This window comes from Protopterus annectens, chromosome 10.part0, assembly GCF_019279795.1.
Source record: "Protopterus annectens isolate FY-2018-M chromosome 10.part0, PAN1.0, whole genome shotgun sequence".
In the NCBI taxonomy this organism is placed as follows: domain Eukaryota; kingdom Metazoa; phylum Chordata; order Ceratodontiformes; family Protopteridae; genus Protopterus; species Protopterus annectens.
In genome coordinates, this window is record NC_056744.1 from 675,253,316 (window position 1) to 675,273,311 (window position 19,996).

General features: G+C 38.8%; 1 protein-coding gene across 6 annotated transcripts in view; it reads right to left on the bottom strand.

The window, feature by feature from the left end:
- The window catches only part of DAB1 (DAB adaptor protein 1), a 2,980,230-nt gene that overhangs the window by 217,921 nt on the left and 2,742,313 nt on the right, over window positions 1–19,996 (bottom strand). For all 6 annotated transcript variants that reach the window (XM_044085518.1, XM_044085521.1, XM_044085520.1 and 3 more), the window contains one exon: window positions 9,555–9,617. In XM_044085518.1, the coding sequence (XP_043941453.1) occupies window positions 9,555–9,617 (63 nt within the window). The remainder of the gene's footprint in view (window positions 1–9,554; window positions 9,618–19,996) is intronic.

A 19,996-nucleotide genomic window follows, 5' to 3' on the forward strand; every position in this document is an offset into this window, starting at 1 on the left:
ACCAACATGTCATATTTGCATCGATTAAATGCCCTAGCACTGCATTTAGTTAGTGAGTTGTGATCTGTCTCTAACCTACAAGGCAGTGTCTGACCCAGACCTGATTGAAACACTACATGTTTGCAAAATTAACTGCACGAGGGTTAACCACTCCAAAGATTTTAACCTGATCTCTGAAATGACTAGATCATGCTGGAGAGACAGATATGTGTTCCAGAGAATGCCAGTCCTCTGGAATAGCCTTCCTACCCATGTGAAGCACAGCCCTTCTCTGACCATTTTCAAGAAAAATCTGCACTGATGGATGGGAAATCAGAAATTCACTCCTTTTGGACAGAGGCAAAATTCTGCTTGCTTACCCTTATTATCTTTCCCCTATGGATAGAAAATTGAATAAAATTTCAATAAAACTGGTGAGGCTTTTAGGAGCTCTTGCTGTTAGCCTGTTTATCTCCTATGAACCTATGTACCTAGTAAAATAATTTTGAGGCTGTTACTGTCTTTTTATATCTTTTCCTGAATAAGAGCAGAAATCACTTCCAAATTCAGTCATTAGCCCAATTATTAGGTTAAACAAAGTTAACAATACTGCTGTATGTCTTGACTTAATAGTGCAAACTACAAGAAAAACCCAGGCAAGCTACAGTTTTTACTTTGTGATACCTTAAATCTGCTGTGCTGGAAGTCCATGGGATATATTCAAATGAACCCTAAAGGACATCAAGTGTTTCAAATACATGGCTTCTGAATGTGCATGACTTTTAGCTTTATTGGCCTAAAAGCATCCAGAAATACTGAAAAAGTACAAAGATCATAGATCTGAAGTCCCAAATTGTGCCCTAACCCTAAACTTCCACTCTCTCTACATTGTTGCTGACGCTTGCCCAACCTTTTAGTGTTAGTGAAGTGTGAGCATGAGTGGTATCCAGAACAAGCTACAAAGCACCCAAGTCCTTGGCTTTAGAACAGTGGTTTTCAAGCACTTGGGGACTTGAGCACTTGTAGCAGATATAAATGAGGTTTGGTACCAAACCAATTTGTCTAGGGACATCTTCAGAAGGGGGTTTAGATAATATTAGTGGGAGTTAAGAGGGTGGGGGATGAAAGAGTTAAATGGGAAGGTGGGATGATTGGGAGGAAATGAGGTAAAGGGGAGGGGTTAAAGGGTTTAGGCAAGTGTAGGTGGGTAAGGGATCACATTTTTGGTTTGAACATGCTAAGGCGAGTTCATGCCCAAGATGATCTGTAGGTATGCCAAGTGAGCAGGCAGGCCTTGGGTTACTGGTGGATGTTGGGTTGGTTGGGGGCAGGTGGTCTGTATAGTTAAACGTTTTTTTTTCTTTCTCTCCAACTTGCTGTGGTGGTTATGGGGACAGGGCATTTGGAGCAACTGGCTGTTGCTGGGTTGTTGTGTTATTTTGTTAGAAGCTGCTTTTAGACTTTTAGAAAAGGGAGGGCCTTTGCAGTATCACTGTTATGGGGTTACTGGTTAGTGGATATTACTTTAACTCCATTGAAAATAAAATAGAAAAACAAAACAAAACAAAAAATTATATATTACTCGGGGGATAGGTAGGGGATGTTGGTCTGTCACATTTTCTGCTTTGGTCTTCTGGACATGTGTCGCTGGATTTGCTGGATGTTATGGTGTTTGGAGGCTTGGGGAGATGTGATTTTGATTGTGTGGTTCTGTCAATGGGCTTGTCAGTGCATTGGTTGAAGCAGGTGCTTATCTTGCTCTCCCATTTAATTATTTATTTTATTTTTGGCATGTGTCTATTGTTTTTGTTCCTCTCACCGTCATGGCCATGTTGACATGTTGACGTGCTCCCATCAGCAGAAGCTGTGAGTGGTTTTCACGCGTTTTGAGTAAGGGAGAATAATGGCTGCCACTGTGCATGCCCCATATACTACAAATTATCAGTGGAGTAGGGCCTTACTTTTTAATGGTACAGTGTTTCCGAGGAAAGGAAGACAGGTTAGAAGGAGTGGGCCCTTTGGCTGCACAGATTTGCAAGGTATGTCCACACTTATGCCTCATATTTCTGGTCCTCATCTTTTAAAATCATTTAAGATTGGTGGTAAATGAGTTTGAACATTGCAGTTCCAACAGCTTCTCATTTGGAGTGCTCATGCTGACATTCTCTCTTGGCTTTCTAGGTATGCATGAGAATTTTTGGCCTTTGTTTCCTGTTTAGGTGTGGGTTTTGTTCAGAGTGCTGACTCTGGGAGGTTGTGAGATGGGGGTGGGAAGACTGTTGATGGGTGCATTTTAGGCATCTTTTAAGGAAGTGCTGTTGTAGTGAAGTTGGGACTCGTATAGCTGTGCCTGTGTATCGCTTGCATGGAGAGCTTTTGACATGACCTGAGACTTTCTGAATAGAATGTTGGTGCAGTTTGTAGAGCAGCCTTCCACAGGCAAGTAGTAGCACGAGGAATGGTTGTTGCTGCTCATGTGCAGTTGCCAGTGGAGCAGCTGAATGCTGGGCATACTGGTTAACTGTACAGATTTCCTTGCATACTGTCAAATGGTTAGGAGGTTGGCATAAGGGTTAAGGTATTTACCTCACAGATACAAGGTAATTTTGTTTCTTACATAGGGTAATTGGCTTAAAAATAACCCACAAGGGGAGTTAACCTTAACCTATAAATAGACGAGTTAAAAAAAAAAAGATTGTTTGTCGGCTTTTGCAGAACATATGGATTTTGCCTCATTCTTGATTTGTTTCATAACATGGTAGTTTTCTGGGAAATTAGTGGCAACTCTTTAGCATTGAAATGATAAAAATGATATACATTTGCAGAAGAACTACGTGGCCTAGCGTGCTAAAATACTATGCTGTAGTGGATAGGGTCCCAGGATCAGAACCTGGCAGCTGTCATTATATAAAGAAAAGAGCTTTTGGACTTCATACTTGTCAGGAAATTTATGCTAACGCAAAACCAAGCTTTTAGGTTTGTAGTAGCAATATCTGAAAGTGATCCCTGTTAGCACATTGTTCCAGTTTTATGTATGACTTTGTTGAGATTTCTCGCTCTAGATGATTGAGTAGTATGGCTCGGGGACTAGTTACGGTCCTTGTGACAAATCTGGGGTGGCAGCATGCCTCTCAAGTGGGCATATTTCACGGAAAATGCAGAGATTGCCTCATAGTTTTAGTTCGTTTTCATAATACTGTGGCCTTACGGCAAATTATGACAACACGTTCTGCTCTCAAAATTTTAGTATACTTGTGGATGCAACCTGGTAGGAGAACTTATTTATTTGATTTATTTTACATTTGATTATCAAAAGTCTGACTGGACATGTTCTTTTTCAGTGGAGGCCTGGGGAGAAAAGCTCCTTAAATAAATACAGTGTGCTACAAAATTCAAGGTAATAGTATAGTTAATACAGAATACATACAATATTGAAGTGATCAGACATAATACCTTGATGTTTTCATGTAAGGTCAGTACTTTATGGCAGAGAGATTCAAGCAGTGTCTGAAGTGTTCAGGAGGTGCAGTTATTTGAACACTTAGTTATTGTAGTATTGGGATGGTTTATATGGGGCTAGCTCCAGCATTTCAGGGTATGTGTTGAGTAACATGGTGGTGGTAGTTGTTTTTCTTTAGGGTTTTCCCAATTAGGGGTCACCACAGTGGAACTCTGGTCAGCTAATGATTGGCAGTCGATTTTTATGGTGCTGTGGTGCCAGCCCGATGCCCAACCTTCAACAAAGGCATGGCAGTATGAGGTGTTAATTTGGAGAGGTCTTGGGTAGTGCAATGCAGACTGCCTCTGCCTCCAAGTGCTTTGTGTGGAGGAAAGGGGGGTAGGCCATGCCATTTATCTAGACACTACATAACAGCTGTAACTTAGCAGCATGGTTTTAGTCTGTTTCAATACAATCAGGGTTTTTTTGGCAAATTGTTATAGTTTGAATTTAGAAACTAATTTAAGCATTGTGCAGACTTTGCACCCATTCCAAAATTCATAACATGTGATGATACAGATTGTCGCAGAATATCCTTGGCTTTGGGTTTGAAATGGCTAGGGTTGGGGTGCCCTTCAACCTCAGGCTACATGCTCATTAGGAGAGTGGGGATGGTGCAGAGTCTTTAATTGGGATGATAGACAGATGGTTCCGAACTACTATCCTTCTGTGGATTCCTATTGATGCAACAAGTTTGGTGGACTAAAACAGCACTGTTTCATGGATAGATAGGCCTTTTGTTTACATTTTAAGTTGGGTAGGAATGATTACAGTGTGATATATTCTGAAACCTGTTGTGGGTTTGGTAATGTCATGGGGTGTTATGTTAGGTAAAGTCTCTCCTTTATCATGATGCCATGCAGGCTTCATAATCTCTGGTACTGCATAAAGGTATGGAATAGTTACATTATGCATTGTACTGACTGCTTTCTTTCAATTAACAAGATGAGGAGTGCTGTCACTGTGGGCTTTGATGCTTTTACAGTTAGCACTGTTGGTGAAAGCTAGGGACGAGGATGGATTAATGAATGTATGGTAGCTCTCAGTCCAGACTTTCGTATGTCAGGCAGTTCAACTGGATTGCTTGGTGGGTTGATGGTTTTCTCTTTATCGAGTGTCATTGGATAAGGCTTAATTGGTTGGTGCATACTGAATGGAGATTGTGGTAGACTGGTGTTTAGTAGTTAATTGTAGGGTGTGTGAGCATGCAGATAGGGTTGTTTCAGGGGATTTGCAGATAATTACAGAGCCAACAGCAAATTTGGGGATAGGGGTATTTTGAGATTGCAGGCCAACATGAAGGAAGAAAGTTGTAAGGAAGGATCTTAACGATTTAGTTGTAGTTTGGTTGGCATCAAGGGCTGGCAGAAGTTGCAAAGAAAAGGATTAGCTGTTTGCGGAGGGGGTCTTTGGTGGCGGTGCTGCTTTGTGAGTTTAGTACTGTTAAAAATTAGATTAGGCTACAAAGGTGAGGTTGTAGGATTAGATTAGGCATTTGGCAGAACATTACAAGGTGGGTGGGGGGGTGTTGCTTTGGGTTGTGGGGGAGGTACCGCCTGCACTCAGGCTTACTGCTATTTGCAATTACCGGACTTGGCTAAGGCCCAGTAGTGGTATAATTTTCAAGAGGTTGAGTGGGAGGTAAACGTTGACAGGAGAGCACAGTAAGTTCTTTAACATTGCTGTTAAAGTTGCAGATTACGGGCAGCAGAAATGGGAGGATAGGTAGTTTCTGGGTGGTAGGCAGTTATAGTTAGTGACTACATATATTGTTTTGACTATATCAGTGTGCCTGGAGTCCTGGTGAGATTGGGAAGATGGTGGCTTCTACATGGATGGTAGTGCTGCTGCTACATGCTTGTTGTTCATGTCATTCAGTCTAGTTGTGGGAATTGGGAACTATTACAGTCCACATAACCTGCTGTCATACACACTGCAATGGCTTAGCTTAAATTGCAGAGACAGAGCATTAATATTTGTTTCCTCTAATGTACACGGCATCTGTGATCTAAACAGCCTGATTACCAGTTGCTTCAGTGATCTTGGAGGGATATTCTTGCAGTGTTAATTACGTAAATGATTTACAGACTGTTAAGATATGTTTACTTTGCCTATACTGTGCTGTATAGGTGTTAAATGGAAATCAAGACGTGACCCAGGTAAGGTATATGTATATTGAATTTAAGTTATCGCTTCTCTACAGTGATTAGTTGCAACATTTCCAGTTGGTATCTCACTTTACTTTCCATGTTTTAATGAGGGTCATTGAATCTGTTGTATGTTCTTGCTCAGGCTGTGAAAGGACTTGATGGGGGTATGGTGGTGTCAGGTTGAGGTAGGAGAGGCAGGGCAGTGTAGCAGGAGCAGTTCAGGAGTGAAATGCGTTTTGACATTGCCTGATGTCATTTATTTTATTATTTATTTTATTTTTTATTTCATTAAGAAAGTTGATTTGGTTTGCAGAGAATTTACAGTGTTCTTCCCATTGCAGGTGGAAGCAGTTGGGCCCTGAAGGAAGTGGATTTGAAAGCTGATGGATTTGGTGGGGTGGTTGATCCTGCTGTTCTGACTATATCAGTCGCAGAAGACATCCTGGTCACAAGAGTGGTGTGCAATGAGGTCACAGAGGGTAGTTAGCAGAGCAAGCAATGGCTAATGGTATGAAGAAAGTGGAGTTGAAAGGTAATGAATTCTGTTTTAGTGGATGCTTTGGTGGCTGGTGTGGCACAGTGGGGTAATCAGTAATCCTACTTTATTTGGGTTCATTATGGCAATTTTGAATTACACTGTTTTGGGGTAGGCAGGTATCAGGAAGCATTACAGGTGTGCGGGGGTTCTCAGGGGATAATTCAGGATTTGGGTGCTTTGTCTGCACAAGGGGATTAAGCAAGGCATTGTATTTGTGTTTCTTTGCAGATGTAGCCCTTCTTTAGTTTTTTTTTACTAGATTAGTCAATTGGTGGCTTTCAGTACTTATATGAGAGGACTTTTGGGGTTGATGACAGGGATTTTATTGGTTTACAGATGATGGGTACATCGAATAATGTTTGGTTTAACCCCTCCTTTTAGGGGTGGTCAGGTGGTTGAAAAATTTGGTAGAAGGGAGGGGGAAATAGCCTGGTCAGGCTGGTGAGCAGAGAAGAGGGACAGGCTTGCCCTCTTCTGTTCCCCGTCTGGCGCTGGATGTTTGGAATAATGAGTTGGGAAAAGAAAGTCAGCAGCTGGAGGCTGCTTGATAAATAAATAAGCAAGCAGAGGTAAGGATGCTGCTTATTAGTTTGGATGGTTCATTCAATAAGTGCTAAATATAAGCAAGCGGAGGTAAGCATGCTGCTTATCTGGTTGGAGGTGTAATTCAATAAGTGGTATATGAAGTGAGTTGTTGGAGGTTGCTTCATAAGTAAAGTAAGTCAGTGGAGGTATGGACACTGCTTACTAGGTCAGTATGAGTAAGGTCATGCTGTCCTGACTTATTTGGAGGTATGGACGCTGGTTACTGGGTCAGGATGAGTAAGGTCACGCTGTCCTGATTAACATTACATGGATGTTTATGCTGTGATTAAAATCAGCTATACTAAGTTCAGTTGTAATTAATAAATATTGGTTATCAAAGCTATGTTTTGGAAGTTTAATAAAGGTCGTCAAATGTCATTCGGTGTGGTGTGTGTTTATTGAAGGGGACTGGGACAAAATATAAAACATGCGAATTTTCTGATATGAAATACTAATAGCAGCCCTACACAAGTATAATTTTCTATTGACAGGCAAGGTTCTAATGCCGAACAAGTACCGATTCTTAACCATGTACCTCAAGAGTAGTAGTCATAGCTAATAATAATGTTGTTGTGTCTTTCGGCTTTTCCCGGTTAGGGGTAGGCACAGCGGAACTCCGGTCCGCTAATGATTGGCAGTTGATTTTCACGTGCTGAGTCGCCAGCCCTGACGCACAACCTTCAACGAAGGTATGCCTATTCACGCATGTCTCCACGCAGAAGATGCTCTAGCTGAGAATCGAACCAGACAGCGTCTTACTGTGAGGCGACAACGCTACCACAGCACCACCACCATATCTCATAGCTAATAATAATAATAATAATAAACAAAATGTAAAAATCATGTAATCATTGTTAGGTATTAAATAATGGACTGTTTCTCTAGAGCTGGGAAAGGCACTGAGTATGTTAAACAATTAACTAATTGTGAAGAAAATAAAGTTTGTAATTATTTTGTCATACACATTTAGTTCTTACAGTCATCTCAGTTTTGTCACAAAATCACTAATTTTTAGGAAATAAAACACAAAATATTGAAACTATATCAGAAACATGCCTGGAAAATGAAAGAAGTTGACCAGTTAAGTTCCACTGTAGTGACAAGCCAAATTTGTTTGATAACCTAATGTTCACACACATACTTCCAGCAAATGCATAGTTTTGGATGTTGCTAGCTTAAGAAATTTCTAGCCAGTAGAATAGGTGCAGCCATAGACACCTAGCAAAGGAATAATAAATTAAGAAATATAAGGCGCAAGAAAACTGTAGCAAACTGGTATTTTACACACACACACACACACACACACACACACACACACACACACACACACACACACACACACACACACACACAAAACATGATTTGTGTAGCTTTGTTAAGATTTCTGAAATAAGACGTTCAGATGTCAAGTTACTTATGTTCAAATAAAGCTTTAGATTCTCTAATTTAATTTTGTTTTATCTTTAGCAGCTCTCAATATCAATACTTTGTTCTTGACACACAGTTTTATCAAGTAATCATAGTCAAATACTTAGAACTTAAAACTTCTGTAATATGAGAATATCTGAAGAATAGATCTGTTATTCTTTGCTGTTAGTAGATTCAGAGATATATTATAGATTTGATATAAGCTAAAATGCTGGCAAGTTTCGTATAGAAGCAATACACTATAACGAATAATCAGTAAAGATATTAACTACTGCTTTGACTACCATATGGTATATGTTAAAGCAAAACACAAGGAGGTTGCCAAAGTAGGAAATAATGCATATGTGGGTGCAATCAGAATTCATATTCAAATTACAAAAGGCTTCTAAACAAAATGGTAAAAATAAGCATTGATTTATGCAGCATTACACATGCCTTGTGTTTATAATTATTATGGACCATTTTCACTAATCTGTCAGTTGTGTGACTAGAATGCAGTCTACTCAAAACACAAACTTGATTGATGGAGCAGTCACAACTGACTGATTGCAATACACAGTTAAATACTATTCAATGCTTGAAACACACAATTTTATAAAATGGTTATGTTCAGTTTAAAATGTTTTCTTGTAATCACGGTGCAGTGGCTTCCTATTCAGCCGATGCATTACCTGTGTAAATATGGATACAGAACTAAAAATAAACACAAAATTACTGCTTCTAAAACAAGTACTGCACAAATGCAAATGGAAAATCTCACAATTAGGATATTATTCAGGTGTATGTGCAAATGTGTTTATAGTAAATGCCAACACACCTCAAAACAGTGTCTCTGCAAAGCTTTAGAATCATTACGATTCACAGGCTTTGTTTCTTTATATGCTTTTAAAAGACGTTTTATTGATATTCAATATCATATTTTAGGCTTATCGTTATTACTTATGCAGTTGCGCCAAAGAAAACTGCATACATTTAGGTTTAACCATTTTATGACGTTTTGATAAATCGCTTGCTTAATTTAAGATTATAGGTGCAAACGATAAATATAACTGAGCTGAAACTTACAAAAAAATCTGTGTACTTACATATGCTTTATGCAGAGGATTGATGTGATAGTTACAAACTGTGGTGCCGAAGAAGCTCTTTGTAATACAAATAAAGAAAGCGCTTAACTTTAAAGATTTTGCCATGTTTACTCTTCCTTTTCCAATATGAAACATTTGATTATTTGTTGGTTCTATGATTACATCTTCATTGCCTACCATCACCAATTGACTCATCTTCTTAAACTGCGGTATTGGTAACATTGACATAGTCCAATAATGTCTAAACAAGTAATGAATATGTTTTTGTAGCCCTAGTATGTAGTACTTACGGGTGGTGAGGTGATATCAGGAGGAGTTGACATATCCCCAAAAAGTTCTAGCTGGGTAATCGTCTGAAAAAAAAAACAACATAAAGTTTAGTTTCAGGATGCATGAAGAATAGCCAGAAAGCTACCAAGCGTGAATGTCACAGTTTCTCAATGACACTTGGTGTCTACATTAAGTTGCAGAGAAGCGTTATTTTCTCATTTGACAGCATATCTATAGAATATTTCAGAGTAAAAAAAGGTGTGAATTGCATGTTATAGCTGCTACACTGATACAAAATAAAGAGATATCATAGACATTTGCAGCACATATGCTACTCCTCTTGAAATATGCAGTCTTAGTGCCAAAACTTTGGCTGTGAACATATTTTTATTATTATTATTTCTTCCATACAGAAGTATCAGTAATAATGTGGTTAATTTAGAGTTTCACACTGTAGCATGCAGACAGTAGCCACGCACTGTGTGGAAGGGCTAGGGGAGGAGGACTCTGCATTTGTGCTAATAACAGATGGTGTCGTAACTGTGTGGTCATTATGTCTCACTGCTTTGAGAATCTGGAATTTCTGTCTATAAAATGTAAATCTTTTTACATTCCTAGAGAGTTAAATGGAATATGTGTAACAGTAGTGTATATCCCACCTACTGCTAACACAAATGAGGCACTCACAAAATTGTACCAGTCTACCTGTGACATGCAGGATAAGCACTCTGAGTTTGCTCATTTGATAGCTGGTGATTTTAATAAGGTTGATCTAAAGTCAATACTCCTCCATTACTACCAGCATGTAAACTTCCCAACAAAGGGTAGGAGTACCCTGGATAAAGTGTACACCAATATAAAGTAAGCCTACAAAGCAGTGTGGTATCAACACCTTGGTGGCTCGGTTCATCTTTCTATCATGCTGGTGCCTGCTTATAAACTGCATCTATATTACATAATCGAACTTTTAAAAGTTCGAATGTCATATGGTCAATACCATATGATCAAACTTTTAAAAGTTCGAAAATGTAATAAAAAATAAAAAAATAAACCAAAGAAAAAACCTACCTGAACAGTTTAAGCAGGGGGGGCAAACCCCCATGCACCACCCATGGTTTAAGAGGGAGGCTCTTTAAATATACCAACTCCGACATCGCACTACATTGCAGAAAAGGGAAATCTTCCCATTCCACACTGTACGGAGATTTCTGTTGAAATGTTCGAACTTTTAAAAGTTCAATCATATGGTGTCAACCATATGACGTTCCAACTTTTAAAAGTTTGACAACGTGATGTAGATCCTTACAAACTAGCTCTGGTCAGGGAGAAACTCATGTTAAAACACATCAGGGTATGTCCTGAGGGAGCATTATCAGCTCTCTAGGATTGTTTAGAGTGTACTAACTGGAGCATTTTCAAGGAGGCAGCCACAATAGACCAGCATATTGACCTAGATGAATATACTAAAGCAATGATGGCTTACATCATAAAATGCATTGATGATGTCACAGAGATCACGGGCATCAGCACAAGAGCTAACCAAAATCCATGGCTTGCAAATAAGGTCTATGATCTTCTGAAGGCATGAAATTCAGCATTCAGGGCAAATGACGGGGAAACCTTAAGTGTGGCAAAGGCAAACCTGAAGAAAGGCATAAAAGATGCTAAGACGGAATACAGGAGAAAGTTACTAAATCACTTTGAAGACTTGATACCAGGTGGTTGTGGCAGGGTATACAACAAATTACAGACTATAAGACGAGAGCTGCACAATGTGATGATAACACTGACTTCCTAGACAGGCTGAATACCTTTTTTGGAAGATTTGAGGAGAGGAACACCACAACTGTGCAAAGGTTACACACAGAGCAGTATAATGCAGTACTCACCCTTAGCCCAATGGAAGTAAAAATGAAGCTACAGAAAGTCAATCCCAGAAAAGCAGCTGGTCCAGATAATATCTTGGGTAAGGTGTTAAAGGGCTGTCCAGACCAACTATGTACATTATTCATGGATATATTTAACACCTCACTGGGCCTAGCAAAGGTCCCTTCATATTACAAAGTAACAAATATCATCCCTCTACCCAAAAAAGCCTCACATTCAAGCTTGAACGACTTCAGGTTTGTTGCACTAATATCCACAATTATGAAATGTTTTGAGAGGCTAGTCAAGAAACACCTGTCTGCAGAATTACCATCAAGTTTTGATCCACTGCAGTTTGCCTACAGAGAAAACAGATCCATGGCTGATGCAATAGCAGTCGCATTGCATCTTGCTCTTGAGCATCTGGAGAGGAAGGACAGCTATGCAAGAATGCTATTCATCAACCTTAGCTCAGCATTTAACACAGTTGTCCCTATGCAATTGATCAATAAGCTTGTACATCTGGGCATCAGTAAACACCTCTGCAACTGGATCCTGGACTTTTTGATTAACAGGCCACAGAAGGTTTGTGTGGGCAAGAATACCTCTAGGAGCATAACACTCAGCACAGTTGTTCCTCAGGGGTGTGTTCTCAAACCCCTATTGTTTACTATCCATGACTGCACAGCAAACTTCAGTACAAATCATATCACTAAGTTTGCTGATGACACCACAGTCATGGGTCTCATCAGGAGAGAGGAAGAGAGTACATACAGAGAAGATGTTAACACACTGATTGCCTTGTATGCAAGAAACAACCTTGACCTGAATGTAAGTAAAACAAAAGAGATCATCATAGACTACAGGAAGAGGCAAAACCCCATACACTGCTCCTGATCAATGGCGAGACAGTGGAAAGGGTATGCGATACTAAATTCCTCTGAGTTCATATCTCTGATGGTCTATCTTGGTCAGGGAACACCTGCCACATAGTGAAAAAAGCACACCAACGTCTCCACTTTTTTGTGAAGACTCAAAAAGGTGAAACTACCATTGTCAGCACTTTTTACCTTCTACAGATCAGCAAATGAAAGCATCCTAACATCCATTTTTTTGGTATGACATGAGAGCTGTTCAGTCACAGATAAGAAATCACTGCAGAGAGTGGTGAGAGTTGCCAAGAGGATAACTGGCATTAGTCTGCTCACAATCCAGGATCTTTATACATCAAGGAGCCTAAAGAGGGCCACCAAAATACTAAATGCTACAACTCATCTTGCAAACAGTCTGTTTATGAGCCTGTCATTGGGTAAAAGATACTGCAGTATTCGATGCAGGATAACTAGATTCAAAAACAATTTTTATCTGAAGGTAATCAGACTTCTTAATTCCAACATTAGGTCTGATCACTGACAGGTCAGGAAATTCGGACTTCCCATTCACTGTGCAATATTATTTTATTTATTATTTAATAAGCCCAGCCAACATTTATAATTTATACTACTAACTCTGGTGCAATATTTTTTTTCTTCAGCTGCTACTGATATGTGCTAGTTCACCCATAATGTTGTACGTGGTTCATGTGCAATACTATTACTTGGACTTTGCTGCTACATGTGTATTTTTAGTATCTTAATAATTGTGTGTTTCTAGGAATATATGTAGTTATATACTTAAACATAGATTTGATTTATAAGATGGTGGAAGTATTATTATATACTGTTTTAAATTATGTCTTTCTATGTATGTGATTTATTTTTTGTCTGTCCCATGATGAGCTGATTGCATGGAATCTCATTTAATCTACACTTGTGTAGATCTTAATGACAAAAAAGTTACTTTTGACTTTTTTTTACTTTTATTATGTTATCAGATGATTCTACTCTGTGTTAAACTAGGAAGACATATGCACTGTATTTTTGTATATATATATATATATATATATATATATATATATATATATATATATATATATATATACAGAGCACATAAAGGTACTTAATTCTGTTCTCACCCAGGAAACTCTCTCACAACAAATATAGCAAAGAATTAGTTATACACTGTTAGTGGAAGGCAGCAATTATTACAGAATTACACATTTGTGAATGCTTTCCTCATTCTGATAATGTGTGCTCCTTAATGAGCTTTAAAAGTGTCACCTTGTGATTATACACAGCACAATCTGAGCAATGAGGAGATAATTAACAAAATTATACATGTACGGCATATCTGGAGTTTAGGAGTTTATTTCTATGTTGTCACAAAAGCAATTCTGATGAAAAAATCCTCTCATCAACCTGTTCAATAGCAGCAACTCTGTTTTTTGAGAAAGATAGATAGATAGATAGATAGATAGATAGATAGATAGATAGATAGATAGATACATACATACATACATACATAGATCCATACATAGATGGATTGATTGATAGACAAAATGTCAATATTCTGAAAATGAACAGCTTAAATGAGCTATAAAAATGGATACAAAAGATGATTGCTGTAATCTATCATTTAAGAATATTGTACCAATAGATATATGTCAATATTGTAAAGTGAATAACTTAAATGAAAAAAAAAACTGTATATGAAACTTATCAATTGAATAATTTGCCTGGGTGGAAGTTTTCCCCAAAGGAAGTATAGTGCATTTTTGTAGTCAGTTTTAATCTGGGGCTTTAGCACCAGTAATTTGTTTGTGTCAGACCCTCTTACAGTATGTTATTGTCATGGGGGGAATTTATATTAAGTACCAACTTGCAGTCATCTACAAACTTGGCAAGCCAGAGGCTCTTGATTTTAGGCATAACCTCTGAGAAGCAGATGCCAAACAGGAGTGGGCCCAGCATAGAGCCATGTGGTACTCCACTGATGATATGCCTCTTGGTGGAGGGTGTCTCACCAATCCTCACTTCCTGGGATCTATCTGTGAATCTGTTAGCAGTTCAGTGAGTTACATAGAGATTTATGCCTAGTTTGGTGAGTTTATCCACAATACTTGAGTGGTACATTGTGTCAAACACGTTAGCAAGGTCTAGGTAGGCAGTGTGTATGATTCTCCCTTCATCCATTGCCTTGGTTACATTCTCAAAGAATTCTACCAGATTAAGTAGGTATGGCCTTCCTTTGACAAAACCAAAGTGGGATTTGTTCAGTGTCTGTAGGCTGCCAAAGTCCTTTTTGATAATTTCCATGATAATTTGTTCCACGGCTTTGCATATTACACTAGTCAGGATAATAGGTCTGTAGTTCCTGAGGTCAGTTGATGGTCCATCCTTGTGAAGGGAATAGCTGTTGCCAGCCTTCATCTGCTTGGTATGTAGATTGTTTTGAGGTTGTAGTTGTAAAGTGACTTAAGTGATCATGACAGGTCACATTTCAGGCTATTTGAGAGACAACGCGCGATATTCTAGGGCCCCACTGAGGCTGTGCTTTTAGCCTTAGTCAGTGCCACTATGACCAGCTTCCTGTTGATAGTTAGGGAGGTTATTCGGGTAGAATTTTCACAAGGGGTTGCAGGGGGATGAGGTGTAAAGTTTGAGCTGAATTTTTCGGCCAGCAAATTCACTATGTCATTCTGCTCAGTGAAGGTGGTACCATATACTAACAATTCTGCACATTGTTGTGTGTTACCTTTGAGGTTTTGGACACAGCTGTAAAATGTTTTGTGCCTGTATTACCCTGAGAAGCTATATTGACCTCACTATTAGCTTTATTGGATTTAATTAGTCTTCTTAATTTCCTGTTTAGTTTAATTAGTGAGCACTTGTCATTTTGAGAGTTGCTCTTTCTGACTCTGGCCATGACTTTTTTCCTTTTGTTATATACCCTATTAAGATTAGGATTCCATCGGTGTGGTTTGTTTTTTGGGTTTGTTTTGGGCTTCCTTTTGGTAGGTATTGCAGCCTCTATGCAACCTTTACATGTTTGTACAGTACTTATGTGAATAATTCTGTATAGGTTTTTGTGAACTCTCTGGATTGGGCAGGACATTGAATTTTGATAAACTGTCAGTTAATAGAATGTAGTTTGCTTTAGAATAGTCCCAAAATGTAACAAGTTTTGCTGTGTTTAACAAGCAGCTATTCATTTCGAATTAGACTGCCAGGAAACATTCTGTCTGTAAGTAGGAGGCAGTATATGTTTCCCAGTCTACTGTGGGATAGTAAAAGTCTCCAACAACTACAGTGTTTGGTTGGATGGAGAGTGTCTCCAGTAAGTCTAGATATGAGCTGTGGGGTTCCTGTGACACAGATGATGACCTATAAGCTTGCAAAGATATGGTAAGGGACTCAAAACAAGGTGATATGCACATGGAGAATCTTCTGGCTATCATCCTGTTCTTGAGGTATACCTGTTAAAGTAGATAAAGACACCTCCACCTTTAGTACCTGTCTGTGCAGCTGATGGTCTAAATGTGAGGAAGGCATGGTAGCATTGCACTACTGGAGAACTTTCTGTGGCTTTAAAGCAAGTATCAGCAATGACACAGATGTCTATATTTTCCAGAGTGACCAGAGGTTATAGGGTATGGAGTTTCTTGTTAAGGATAATTCAACAGTAACATATTTAGGTTCCTTTCAGTTTTATTCACTATGCTGGTAGTTTATCACTTTAGCACTGACTAAAAAGGGCTCTAGGGGGTTGGATAATGTTTTTAATATGGGAGGGGAGGGGCAGGTGCAGGCCATCTTTCTGTAGACAATGTCCTCCCAGGATGACAGAGATTGAATCCCTCAGGATTAACACCAGAAACTAAGCCAATTGTTAAAAGTCAATCTTTTTTTTTGTTCACAATATAGCATCTTCCTTGGTGAAGGTAGAATGGTGCTCAATGCAAGGCACATACCGGTGTGAGATTGGTCCAAAAGGCTTGCTTTATATAGTTCAGAGAGGTACATCTCAGGTCATTTACACCCACATGGACTATGACAGAATCATGCTGGCACCTGGAGTGCAGTAACTTCACTGCACATGTAGCTTGGCTTTCCCTAGCTACAGATAAGCAAATGACCATAATCATCTCCTTGTCTAGTCTGGTGAGTGGGCCGTATGTATCTCATACAGTGATGACCAATATGATAAGAGTCCTGAATAAATTGTTTGCTTGCCTTATGGGCTTTGTTTTCATGGGACCAATGGTGTAGGCTTATGTGTGGTCTGGTGTTGGTTTTACAGATTGCTGAGTATAGGTGATGTCGTTTGCAGGCTTAGAGGTCTTTGAGGTTTATGGAAATTGCTTTTTAGTATCTCACAATGAGATGGTCTATGTGTGTAGACACAATATGTGCTGAATGTAGTGTATGTGTTCTTGACAGCCTTGTTTGTAAACAAAACTTGTGCCACTAAGAAAATTGTGTATTTACATCTCTTGCATACTATGTTGGTTTCTTTAAGGATTAAAATGTTGTCTGTGAACACGAGACAATTACTACATTGTCTCAGGATGCCTATATCTACCAAGCAGATTGCAGAGATATTAGGAATTGCATATCCATGTTGTTCGGACATGTATTGGGGGGCTATTAGGGTTTAAGAATGAGGTTTACAGATGTCTCCTAAGGTGACCTCTAGGGTTAGTGATTAGAGCTGAATAGTGCTAGGATATGGTATTAGTTACATCTGATGCACAGGCTAGATGGTCTGAGCTTAAATCCTAGCAATGCATCACTAAATTGCTGGTTACAGTCCTAGCACGAGTTTTATAGGTAAATTGACTGATGCTTGCATCGTGTGCAGTGCACTGCCAACCACTGCTGCATGGCAAGCAGCTCTGTGCAAACATACCTAATGTATAGAAGCGGGAATAAAAGTGAAATCTAATCTAACTCTTGAGCCATCTGTCCAATAAACAACTATATTTGGAGCCCCACTGGAGTGCTTCCAGGTTAAGACAGACCAGGCAAATACCTTCTGCACAAGATGGATGACCTAAGTCCTATTAATGAAAAAGCACAGCAAAAAAAAAAAAAGACCCTCAAGTACAATGCAACAACAAACAACTTACTCTGTAGCTAAATCACCCCTCTACAAGGCAAGAAACAGACAAATAGTTCAAGTACCACTCAGTAAAGAGAAAAGGCTATTTATAGCAAAAATACACTTTAAATGCACAGAAAATAGCAAAATACAAGCAATGATAATTTAAATAGTGAAAAACGTGCAATATTTCAGTTTAAGAACTTATTTTTGCCTAGATGGTGCCAGATTTAGTGGAACCATCAAGGTTTGTGGAGCTTTGTGGAAATGAGCACAGAGCTGCACAAATGCACCTAATTTATATAAGCAAAAATGAAAGTGAAATCTAAATCCTGAGCCTCTGGCTAATAAACAACTTCACTTTGAGCCCCTCTGGTGTACTTCCCAGCTCAGACAGACCAGGAAAACACCCTCTGCCCCAAGATGGATTACGTTAGTTCTTATTTGGGATTCAAAACCATAATGAGAAATACTGGACTTTCTGGGTTTTAAAAAACAGTATTATAGAAATGCAAAGTGTACATGATTTAATAAGAAAAAGAGTCCATGAGTGCGTTAACAAAGCATATTGCAGTTGCAGTCACATAACATAATATATCTAGTGGCATAAGCCATTACAAGTTCTTAGAAATGCAAGAAATTAAATCACTGAAAATCAAGTGAGGACAACTGGTGTGAATAACACAAAAAGTTACTGCATGCAGACTCATGTCTCTTTAACCGTGCATGTTGAAAGTGACTGACACAGCAGTCTTATGTCCTGTATGTTATTTTTAAGCAACCATTCAAACAGAGGAAATTCTGCAACTGCCATACTGGATAAGGTCATATGCTCAGCCATAAGTACTCTTACACTTATGTTCTACTGTACAGTAATGCAAGCCCTTCTCTGCAGCAATCAAAACTTAATTTAAGCACAAAATGTCAGATATTTTCCTTACATTTTTCTCTTATAAGAGTTATCAATGAACGGTGTGAGACTATGAAACCACATTTTCAACTATAGCCACTATACTACAGTAATAGGAACACTTATGAAGTAATTTTGATTCAGAATCTTCCTAAGCTGTCCTAATTTTGTAAATCTTTACTGCAGAGTGGATAACAATTTCAAATCTGGCAAGAATTTTGTTTCTATAAAGGTCTAGTTCTAGTCATGTTAAAGTGATAGTTTATTTGAATAATATTCAGAATATTTTCTTTGTGTAAAGAGAAAATGGCTTGCAATCATTGACTCATATGTCGAAGTCAAGTATTACTATAAATGCACCATCTTAAATAACTATATCTCATGTGCTACATCTATATGTAATCAGAGTAATTGTGAAACAATCAAGTTACTCCATTAACTGCACTGGAGACAATACAAAGTGGATTCATCGCATTTATTGTCAAGGAAATGTTACTTCTTCTGACAACAGTGGACTTGATTTCCACTTGATAGTATTTTCCAAGAATTATCCTGTTAAAATAGGCACAGCATTGTCAGATTAGGACAGTAATTAGCAAAGATGACATATAAAACAGAGAGAAAGGTACAAGGAAGGCAATAGGATATGAAGAGATGAGACTCAGATCAGGATACAGCACACCCAACTGGATATTTGCAGCAAAACAGACAGTTGAGAAGAAGCTATAGATGCGGAATAACTCCAGCTGGGCACTCCTTGACATGGAGAAAGCACATGGCAAAGTCCCAAGAAGCTGATTTGGACAGCTCTTTGATGGTTCTAAGTCCTAGACACATTTGTAGAATTAGTGCATGCTATGTACAAGGATCTGATGCAACAAGTATGGACAGTGTTTGGCTCACAGAGGGGTTCCCAGTGGTAGTGGATGTACATCAGGGTTTAGCACTAAGCCCACCACTCTTCATACTGGTGATGGACTACATTAGCAAACAGGTTGGAGGAGGCAGATCAACAAAGTTGTTGCATTCAGATAATGTGGCATTACAGGCAGATTGTAAACAACAACTTCAGCAAAAGATATGGGAATGGAATGCAAAACTGAAGGCACATGAGATGAAAGTGTGTACTGATAAGGTAGTTGAAATGACAGCAAATTGGGGAAGTCATAAGAGGCTTATAATTGAGACAGAAGGGAAAAGAGTAAAACAGGTTAACAGCTTCAAGTATCTCAGAAAGGGTAGCTGAGTAGAAGAGAAGTCTGAATAACCAGGTTGAAGCTAGAATCTGAGGGGGCTTCATCCAACTGGCTCAGTGTCAGGGGTAGTGTATGACAGAAGAATACCAAAAAAGCTGAAAAGTAAGTTGTACAAAGCAAAACAGTAAGTACTGTGAACTTTGTACTACAAACAATTTTTAACCACCTTGGATAATTTTTCTTGCCTTTATATACAGTGATCTTGTAAATAGTATAAGCAATTAGCAGGGCTGTTTGTGGCACGCACACTCCATTTTGAGGATGCTAGGAGTGAAACCCCCCAAACAAAATACTTGAGAAATGTCAGAATGAGCTCTGAATTTAACTGCTATTTCAGTGATCACGTTTGTGATCAGTGTTCTCTGTGTTGATTGGTTCTATTACAGATTCTTTTCATGGAACCAAAAGGATAACATAAAGATCCTTAAGCATTTGGAGAGAGTTTAGGGCT